Source organism: Physcomitrium patens, chromosome 8, assembly GCF_059467195.1.
Source record: "Physcomitrium patens ecotype Gransden chromosome 8, ASM5946719v1, whole genome shotgun sequence".
Lineage (NCBI taxonomy): Eukaryota > Viridiplantae > Streptophyta > Bryopsida > Funariales > Funariaceae > Physcomitrium > Physcomitrium patens.
The window spans coordinates 10,223,006-10,233,828 of record NC_143417.1 but is presented as its reverse complement, the minus strand read 5'-3'; the positions used below and the strand labels follow the sequence as shown (position 1 = coordinate 10,233,828).

Genomic DNA, 10,823 nt, shown 5'->3' with positions numbered 1-10,823 from the left:
CACCCTATCTCCGCTGCGCTTCGTGGCTCCCGAATACACGGCCTCATCGCCTTTCGAACCATGAGACTGCTCGATTTGGTTCTCGGAAATGGCTTTCAGGCATCTAACTTCAATCTATCAACAAAAGTAAATAATTTTGTACTGTTTTATGCTTCAAGATGCAATTTGGGAGTAGAAGAAAAAAAATAACGCATTTGCTTTGACAGTTGAGAGGAATGATGTGCAATAATACAGTGGGCTAATTTGTTGTGTTCTATGTGTATTCATGCTATCGGCTTTTATTTCTTCTTTTCGTTCTTTTTTAACGTATCGAAACATTGTGCTGTGGACAAGTGCACATCAATTGATTGAGGGTGCATTGATTTAGGAATAGGGGTGTGAGTACCCAAGTAATGCTCGTGTACAAAATCACCATTACTTCGCCGAAACAAGAGCTGAACTTGGGAGACCTCGGCGATGGAAGCCTAGTCGAATGGGCACAACTGCTGTTTCGAGTAGGCATGGCTCGACAGAGGCTGATACCGCACAGGCGGCACTTGCAGAAGCAGCCATGGCTTGCATACTGCACCTCATGCATCTTGTTAAATTCCATCGAAGAGTCGATCACCAGTATGCAATGCCTTGGTGATGCTTATGAATTTCAAAATGAACGTTGTAATTCCTTGAAAAAGAAGTATGGTTTGTGATTGTGTGATAATTTTGATGAGCTGCACCGCATTACAGGCATTTACTCAACTAAATGAATGATGTGAAATCGCCCTGTCATTTGGAAATGGTACATGTTGGTTCAAATGACCTTCAGCAGAGAAGATTGATTACTTCTCTATCTAGCGGATAAGATAGGCGAAAAGAACACTCTACAAAAAGCTCTAGCGCACCGTCTCCCACAAGCAAAAAGCTGCTGATTTTGGACGTTTAACGCGACAATGTCTACGCCAGAAAAAATTGGATTGAAATCTACTAAACCTTAGATGGTTTTGGATCACCAATGCTAACAGACCAGAGTTCAAGCACATGAGCAGAGTTACCAGACATTGCATGCGACCTGGCGCTGTTATTTACAATCCCACCACTTTCTCTGCCAATCCGGTAAGTCTTGCCCACTTATCCAATGCCTCTGCTGAGGCGATGAACGCAACTCTTGACGACTTAAAATCGCCCGACTTCACTGATGTAAAGAGTGCGACAAAAGCAATTGTTTAACATAATGTTTACAGTTGAACGCAAAAGAAAACTAAAATAAGCCAAGTAGATACACACGCATTCGCTAAACAAACTATTCTGCGGCTTAAAGTGAGTATAAAGATATTTTACAGGCAATTACAAGTTACCTGCTGCTTCAAGCGAAGCTAAGGAAGAACGGAAAGTGCTAGCCGCAGCCTCCTCACTCGAATTAGAACTCACCTGTAATAAAAACACACGTCATTGAATTATCCTATGTCTTTGGCAGTTAGAAATACTGGAAACAAGCAGAGCATTGTATTGGAGGAAGAATTAGGAGAAATGAAAGACCTTGTCTATCGCCGCCTGAATGTTACGGACCCAATCGCCGTTTTGTTGTGCAAAGACCGCGGTTGCTTTGCTGTAATCTCCTGCATCAATGGCTTGCCCTGTTTCACTCAACTTGTACACGGCAGTCTGCACATACTCTGATCAAAAGAGAAACTTGATGTTATTACCCACAAGTTCGTGATACTGAAACCCAGACGGTCAACACAAGGAAATTCTTGTCTTCTTGTTTAGAGCTCGTCAGCTGTTCATAAAAGTTTCTCAGAAACCTTGATACATGCGTTAAACCAAGTTAGTCGCCAGATATCCTACACAGAATTCATACATATTTATACAAGGATGACCAGCGCCGATATTACGGAACTCTGAACTTCCCTATTGCACCAACAACCACGAACCCAAAGAAAACTGCTGAAAATATTTTATTTACAAGAATTCGGACTCAACCAATCAAACGACTAGTTCAAACCTTACAAGAAAATCGCATGGGCAGGGTGTAAAGATCATAACTTGACTCAAGTAACAGTTAACTTTGGACATCCTTTTAATTCTATCCCATTCTAACCGAAACGCATTAACAGAATTCCCGAAAGAGGAAAAATTTCGGATCAACCCAGGTCACTGCATTAAATCGTACACAAGCATGCTTCTGAAGTAGGAAATGGTTATCTAGGCATTGTGTGATGTGCATTGTAAACACACTGTCGTCACCTACTGAATTTTCTTCCGCCTGAAAACAAAGTAGAAAGATCAAACACACACTCCGGCACAACACAAACAATGCAAAGTGTCCGCTACACCAATTATCCTCTACAATTCCACGATATACAAATGTAACTACTCCAACAGGATGTAATAACTCCAATTGACTGGAATTCTCTCGTAATGGAACATGTCAAACCCGTCCTACTGCAAGTATCTGCGAGAAATACGAAAAAGGATGGATGCAATACATGCTGCAGACATCCCATGACTCATCAAGGGAGAGGAATCCAGGGTAACTGTGCCGCCCCGGCTGATTATTGAATAGATTTTTCTACTATTCATGACCTGAGCCCGCAGGAGATACCTTGCTAAGGGAAAATCATGTATCAAGTCCCTGTCAAAGTTAAAAGCCAAGGTTCTCCTAAATTATCCAGATCAGGTTCAAAGATTTTCCTTCACATGCCCTTGGAAACACTACATCTTCGTGAACAATACCTCAAACAGACAAGCCATTGACAGATCCTACGATTGAATAATTTCTGGAACATGAGGTTCATCCGTCAATCTCTGCAGGGCAGCTCATTGCGAACTAAAAGAGTACCGACATAGCACAATTGAAGGACTAAACATCCTTCTGCCATTTTGTCGTCGTTCGCGCACAGAGCTGTGGCCAATTTTTAAAATGCAATCCTCTACTACAACATTCACACAAGGAGGATGAGTTCAATACCGCTTTCCTTCACGAACTCGTTGATTGCCGTCGACCTCTTCTGGATGCGCTTCTTCTTATCCTCCTTCACCTTCTCAAGAAGAGAATCGTCGTCGTCAGCTTCAAGTAATGCACGGGCCATCGGGGCAACCGGTAGAACGAGAGCCCCCGCAACCAAAGCGCACGCAGCCTGCCTCCTGGAAAATACCGTGGGCTTCTCACTTTCGCTCTTGGCCTGCACGCATCTCACAATTCCGTTGCCGCGACGCAGGGAATTATCCGAGACCGATCCCCGCACACGCAGAGCCTCGCCCTCGAGAAACACCGAGCAGGACGACGCAAGGCTCGCCATCGCCGTCACTGCCATTGCAATTGGCGATCTCTTTCAAGCTGCGGATCTAACGAAAAATCGAAGCGGCAATGACACAAACACAAATTGGGATCGTTACAAGACACGGCCGTGATGTCCTCCGAACTTCGCCACGGTTGCAGTCGCCAATTCAACCCTGTGGTGAGCTCCGCGCTGGCATAGGCAGCCACGGCAGCGCCGTGGTTTCATCGCCAGCCATTCACTGTGTACTGCTGCGATTCTTATCCAATCCAGCCATTGCCCCCTGTTTTCCGAATTTCGATGCACGCCTCGAGTGCGGGCTTCTCATCGCTACCGTCCGCCATAGCCGACTGCGGTAGACACAGAGTTGGGGTTGACTAAAATCGACTTTGGGTTAATGGAAGTTTGCTCCGAGACCCTCCCCACGTTGGTCGGAATCCATCTGTGGTTGAATGAAATCTACCCCCTGCTTACTTGGAATCAACCTGTGGGTTGATGGAATCGACCTACGGTTGATTTGAAAATAAGAATCCTGGTTAGTTGGAATGTGCCTCTAGTTAGTTGGAATGTGCCTCTGGTTAGTTGGAATGTGCCTGTGGTTGGTTTGAATATACCCCTGGTTATTTGGAATCGACCTCAGGTTAATTGAAATTGGGTCACTGATCTCAACATTTTACCAACCTGTAATTACATATTATAGTATGTGTAATATATTATCTCATCTAATTATATAGTTTTTTTTTTTGTTTTAATTTACTTGATATAAAATTAACATACATAGAATTGATTTTTTGTTTTGTATCCACATTACAATATTGTGTGTAGTTGTTATTAATTTGTAACTAATCTAAATATATATATATATATATTTGGTCTGTTGAAATCCTCTCTCTTGTAACCAACACCAATATCATGAATGCTGACATTGATTTTTTATATTTGCATGCAATTTGGTACAAGTTTTAATAATGGACTATGACTTAAATGAGATAGAATAATATGTTATAATATTTTAAAGCTTAATGTTTATGTTCAAATCAATTCAAATGTCAAATTTTTATAGGTGCATATGGTACAATGTATTATCAAAATTACTTGGACTATAAAGCTGTGAAATTTGCAATATAGAATTGCAATTATTATTATTGTTTACTTTTTTGTACTTTTTCAAAAGATTGTGGTCATAGATGAATGACAACATAGATGTTCTTTTGGTTTTTAAATAATAATAATAAAAAAAAAAATTATGACTATATTATTCTTGTTGTTTTAAAATATGTTACATACATATATATATATATATATATATATATATATATATATATATCATAAAGAAAAATAATTTCATGAAACAAAGAGGAAGCAGAATAAATAATGAAACAAATTAACTTTATATGGTTGTCATGTTACAAAGAAAATACAATGTTTATAAATATGTACAAAATCTCTAATTTAAACTTCAAATAACATTTCAAAACTACTTCTCATGTGATTTGTACTAGAAGATAAATGTGTAATATTGTTATAATTTTAAAACTTAAGTATATATAATATATATATATATATATATATATTATCACTCAGATCCTGAATTAGTTAAGTGGTTGTAAGAATGGCTCTAACCACCATAAAAATAATAATATTACTATATGTGTGTTTTATTATTTTATTGTTTTTCGATTTAAATCATTTGTGTCCCAATTGCAAGATGCAATTGGATGTGGGTTTATTCAATGTGTTTTAGTATTTTATTTATTTATTTATTTATTGGTGTTTTAGGTGAGATTTTATTTTGTAAACTTTGATACATGCGCAGTTCAATTTTTTCATCTTACATGCATCTACATGTGATGGGATATAAGACTTTTTAACATTTTTAAATAGATACTGTTTTCTTTTTTCTATTATAATGACATCATAATAAACTACATTAAAAATCTGTAATATTTACATTAATTTCTACAAGAAATGTAAAGTAAACAACAATTCTTTCATAGCCAATTTTTAATCTTTTGGTTTTAGATAACCGCTTTTTTATGTTCATAATCTCAATGAGAAGATTTGGAAAATTTCATCTTTCCTTCTTTGCAGTGAGTGAATTTTGCTAAAAATGTTCAAGTAGTACACTCAATTCATTTTTTGTAACAACAAAATTTAAATTCTTTGAATGATTCTCACTATTTGCCATCATCTAATATTAGTATTCAAAATATTGATAAGAAAAGAAAAGAAAAGAAAAGAAAAAAACAAACAAACTTTTTTGATGAGCATTATCAAATGTGTACAATTAAGTCGCCATTGGCTATTCTATCAAAAATAATTTAATATTATTCAACATTCCTCAATCATCATTTAAAAATAGAAGTATGGTTTAATTATCCATCCCTTCATGTCTTTATTAGAACATTTAGCAAATATAATGCAAGTTTGTAATGGTTGTGATGTTGATGAATGTCATGTAATGGATCATCACTAATGGGGTGACATTTGAGCAAGGGCAAAGCTTTATTTTTATCTATATGGTTTGAATCTTGAAAAACAAAAAGAAAAAAGAAAAAGAAAAAAAAGAATGATCTAGAGAATAAGGTGCTTGTAGTACATGACTTTGTTGCAACATAAAGATGTCATAGATTTTTCTTCTTTTTGCATAAATTGTGACCACATTGATCCTCGTTCATTTTAACAAAAAATATCTTCACCATGGCTTATTACTTATGGACTCATAGAGTAGCAAGGCAAATAGCAAACAACAAAGGAGTAAAATCAAAAGTTATTGAACACCCAAAATTGACATCCATTGACATGTTAACTTATACAAAAGCTTAAGGGATATTTCGTCTCAACCATTTTACACAGCACAACTCTTGCTGCAAGATACGTATTGGACTCCAGATCTCCTCAGAGTCAAGAGCATAGGACTTGCACATGACATTGTCCACATCAAGGAGAGAAGCGCAAATTCTCAATGCAAATTAGATCACTCCCACATAAAAAAGAAAAAAAGCACAGTAGTGGGACTTTGTGACATTTAGACTACTCAATTGGATGAAACTACCGGTCAAAACAAGGAATATTTAGTGATGATGGGACTTCAAGATGTTTATGCTGCCCAAACAAATAGAGTCAATAGGTTTTGAATGTGATTCTCTTGCAAGGAACGTGCCTCCTGGATGAACGACCGAGATGTCTACCCATTTGTGGGGACATCGAGTAGCTAGCACTGCAATCGTGGAACCTTAGGTTAAGTTGGGCGGTAGGATTGCAGCAGCCCTGTGGAAAGTGAAGGGAGGAAATAAATATACATTAATAATTTTGATTATACACAATAAATACATATCATCTGAGGCAGGCCTGCTGCTGTCCCTGGCGGACGTCTGGGGATGTCCTGGACAACTAGCACATTGTCCCTCAGGTGGTTCTCCGGTACTGTTGTTCAAAAGACAACAGTGATAAGTTCTTTGCATTTGTGACTTTGACACTACATATTCAAAAGGGTAAAACTACAAGACCCATTTCTGTGCAATGTCATGTGTTCTGCTCCGGTCTACTGGATGCCAATGCTCTCCGACAAAAAGTGATAAGCTGAAGCGAACAAAATACTAATCTCATACCTATTCTAAGAATGTCTAAGAAGCAGAGAAATCAGCATGCAAATTGACGGAAAACATTTGACATGTCTAAAACAAGGGTGCATGTCCGAGGGCAAGATCCTCATAATTGAACAAAGTAATTTTACTAGGGAGCTCTCACGCAATTATCTCTACAAAACAAACAGCAATGAAAGCAACTACCGATCAAAATCCGAAAAGCACACTATCTGGTCTGCCAAAAATCTGCAAACAAAATGTAACATAGTATGAATGAAGTACTCAAGTGAGTTAATTTCAATGCACATGGCAACCAAATGCCTTATGCTGGAATTCACATGGGGGCAAGTGCCTCCTTGCCTGAAGGCTATCCTATTTGTGCAAAGAAATAATATTATCGCGGCAAGTATGGTCAAGTTTGACATACTGAAAAGACTCGCATCTAATGTGACATTCAACGTGGATGACAATGTACCAAAACCATGAACCAACTCCTTACCACAACAGCCGGTATAGCTACCGAGCGGCTGATGCAGTGACGGCGGCAGATGTCATGACTACATTAGTAGTGAGAGCGTAACTTCGCTGGCTAAGAACCTTCGTCTTCTCGATAATTTGTTCATATCTGATAGACCAAGGAGGACATAGTGAGATCGTGTCTTTTTTCACGTCAATGCTATAGTTAACATACAGGTACCTTGTAATTAACTAAAAGCAGTCGTGTATAGTGACGATGTAAATTCAAAACGAAAATTCCTAAAAATACCATTAAACCAATTGTACAGATCTTGAATGATTCCTACAGAGGATGAACCAACATATCTTCTAATAGAAACTTTAGAACGAATACAATAATCTAAACCGGGAAGAATCCACATACATATTTGGATATTGTGTGCCCATAACAACAGTGCCCATCTTTGAATCGATCTTGGCGTCCAACCGCGCATTGCGGATAAGATTCACAATCCATCTTTCAGCATCATCATAGTTCATGTTCAACTTTTGCGAGAGCATGCAAATGTCAATACACTGGTGAATGCGACAGTACGTCTCAAAAATAAAAAGCCGAGCATTTTCCATAAACTCATCTAGCAATGGAATCGGCACAAAGCCGTTCTCCGATGTTTGCTTGCCCAAGAAAAAGTCGCTCACAATCAGCTGCGCAGGAAGCAATATTCCATAAATTAGGCCTCCCAACACAAAGAGCACGTTAAGATAAGAAACACGCTTTCATGCACACAGCATCCAAAATCTCCTGGAAATACAATTGACATACTAAGAAAAACCAGTACAATAACCTCATTCGAAAAAAATGTAGATACAGTTTGCACTAGAGACCAAAATGACGAGTTCTCCGAGTCGTACCTCTTCACATTCACGAAGCTTTCGCTGTGCTCCTTCGAAATCATAATTTACATACAAGCATTCCAAAAATTCCGTCACGGGGTCGCTATAAGAGTAACGCTCCTGTTGAATAACCTTTATCAACTCCTTGATCATGTTCCTCCTCCTTTTGTTCACAATTACAGCTGTAGCCAAGTACCGTAACAAATGGTGTGCGTTTGTCTGGATAGCGTTCAAATATCTGCGAAGAAAATCGAAACTTAGTACGAGGCAAGCGATGGCATGAAGACAAACTTTTACTGAGTAATCACTACTTCCACAATGAGCAGTCAGCCTAGTCAGCCGGCGTGTTTTAGACTGGGCACATCCACTACATGTTGCCAAAATGTCAACCATGTCAGGGACAGCAGCGTGCTACAATCACTCCGGCAATGTCGACCTCTGGAAATCCATAGGAATAGCACAACTTCCTCACAATGACATATTGGCATCTACGAAATGAGTAGATATGGTACTCACTTGGTAATAATGTAAACAAGAAGCAAAAACGGTACTTTAGCAAGGACAACCTAATGTAAAGCCAAGATCCCACAAAACAACACGCTGTACCTTTCAGAAAAGAACAAATCAATAATGCCATTCCTTCCATTGTCATGGTTGAAGAAGATAAAAAGACTCCAGTGCATTAACCAGGTCCTTTGTTGCAACTGGTTAAGGGGAGAAGCAAAATTCTGCAACATGTATGGTTCAGTGAAATGAGCTCGAACACTCAAATATAAAAAAGAGCTTTAACTTGCAACGATGAGCACATTCCATGTTGAACACGAAACTTCAAAACTAATACGTTGTATTCTCAGGTGTGTCAGTCGTACAGTTAAGGTATACCTTAGAATCGATAAACTCCTTCAACCGGTTCAACTCATCCGTCGCTGTGTCCCAGTTTTGCATCAATACCTCACATGCAAGCTTGCCCCAGAGAGCACTAATGCTGCGTTCGCTATTGGTACAAAGTGCGCGATACTCATACAGGTAGTCGGATGCACCCGAGTAGTTTCCGCACTCAAACTGGAACTTGGCATACTGATACAGAGCCTCGATTTGCTCAGAACCGATCTACAAACAATCACAATTTAGACGAAACTGTCAGACTTATAATGTGGCATCCACACGGAGGTAGCAAGACGTTGAAATGCGATATGCTACATATTACAATGAGATGCAGCACACTAGATTTAGTGGAAGACATCCTAACAAAATCACTAGTGTACAAAGTCAAGTTTTCTGCATAAGTACTCCTGGTATCGACACGACCTGACTGAAAGCTATTTGAAGCGACTGGATTGCCACTTAAGGATAATAACTTCCTTGAAAAATAGCTAACCTGGTACCGTTCTTGCAACATTTGGAGGTTGTACTGCTTATCAGACCGTAGCTCTTGAACAAGAGCTGGGTTCTGTAAGAAGCTGATGAGAGGCGCTGCTGATTCCTCCAGAACCTTAAGCCGACCAACTACCTCTGCCCTTCTGTCCACCATATCTAAACCACTTCCAAAACCGTGTATCAGTACTAAACCATCATGGATGCATGATGTAGCCACCCGAAATCCATGAACAAGCACCTCACGAACTGCCACAAACCAGCAATTCTGCAAAAATTTGCAGTTTGTGCCTAAAAATTCAATCCTGTGAGACGGCGACGCCGGATATCATTTAAGACTGCAAGAGCGCATTTCAGTCCAATTCAAACAAGCGACAACTAATCAAACACTGGTAATAATAAAAACCCACGAAAAAAATCCGAAACCTAATCGATTGCGACCCCAACCCAAACGAATTCATTAGGCAAGGTGCTCAAATCTGAATCGAAAAAAATGAAAAATTCCGACTGAAAGATCCCATAGTTTACGAACCAACTTCTACCATAATTCCCCTCCTTCACCGCACAACTCGAACAAACCCACAAAACCACTCTCAATGTTTCACCTCACGGCCACTTCAAAGAAAAAAACAACGCCCCGTACTGACCCTGAGGAACGTCCTCTGTGTGGTAGAGAGACTTGTGGATGTCCATGGCGTAGTCGACCATGTTGGTCTTGGCCAGCAGCTCAATTTTCGATTTCAAGATTTGGTCGTCGCTGTAAAGTTGCTTGTCCTGCAGAAACTCCAGCAACGGGAAAACGAGGTGCCGGTCCAGGAATGGCGCCACACGGGCGGTGAGGTCATATTGCGCCATGGCGACAGGCTATGGCGCCAGCGTGGGGGGAAGAATTCAGGCGGTGCTCGTAGTGTCGACGACACCGAGCGAGAGAGAGAGCGAGAGAGCACAGCGAGAAAGGACCCACTGTGTGCAAGCGGAGGCGCTAAAGCTTCGAAACCCTAATCTCTCTCCTTCCCTCGTTGTTGACTACATGACCCCCCGCAAGCCCTAATTGCTGTCGACAATCTCTTGCTCCATTGTGCCCTCATGCATGGGATTTCGTTCAAGGTTGACTTGCTAGTCCCATGATCATCCACGGAAGGTAGAGAAAGAAAAGGAGCTTTATGTAAGATAAATAATAACTATAATAATATATTTATATATATAAAAAAAAGATAGATGGTCTTTATTTTATATAAAGCTTAAATAGAATATAAAA

The 10,823-nt window shown here is 39.6% G+C and overlaps 2 protein-coding genes across 4 annotated transcripts; both read right to left on the bottom strand.

Moving 5' to 3' along the window:
- Positions 1-744: 744 nt before the first annotated feature.
- Positions 745-3,408, bottom strand: LOC112285928 (thylakoid lumenal 16.5 kDa protein, chloroplastic). The gene is made up of 4 exons (XM_024527322.3): positions 2,945-3,408; positions 1,513-1,649; positions 1,332-1,404; positions 745-1,168 (listed from the first exon to the last, which is right to left on the bottom strand). The coding sequence occupies exons 1-4, from the start codon at positions 3,288-3,290 to the stop codon at positions 1,059-1,061; spliced, it is 666 nt and encodes a 221-aa protein (XP_024383090.1). The 5' UTR covers positions 3,291-3,408; the 3' UTR covers positions 745-1,058.
- A 3,130-nt stretch (positions 3,409-6,538) lies between these two features.
- LOC112286026 (eukaryotic translation initiation factor 3 subunit E) lies at positions 6,539-10,510 on the bottom strand. Of its 3 annotated transcripts, none has more exons than XM_024527525.3 (8): positions 10,213-10,510; positions 9,570-9,724; positions 9,074-9,301; positions 8,798-8,919; positions 8,210-8,429; positions 7,722-8,002; positions 7,341-7,466; positions 6,539-7,087 (listed from the first exon to the last, which is right to left on the bottom strand). In XM_024527525.3, exons 1-7 carry the CDS (start codon positions 10,418-10,420, stop codon positions 7,358-7,360), a joined length of 1,323 nt encoding a protein of 440 aa, XP_024383293.1. In that variant the 5' UTR covers positions 10,421-10,510; the 3' UTR covers positions 6,539-7,087; positions 7,341-7,357. The 3 variants fall into 3 exon arrangements, with proteins under 3 accessions (XP_024383293.1, XP_024383294.1, XP_024383292.1); XM_024527526.3 differs by having other exon boundaries at positions 6,539-6,680; XM_024527524.3 differs by lacking the exon at positions 6,539-7,087 and having other exon boundaries at positions 7,112-7,466.
- Positions 10,511-10,823: the final 313 nt, after the last annotated feature.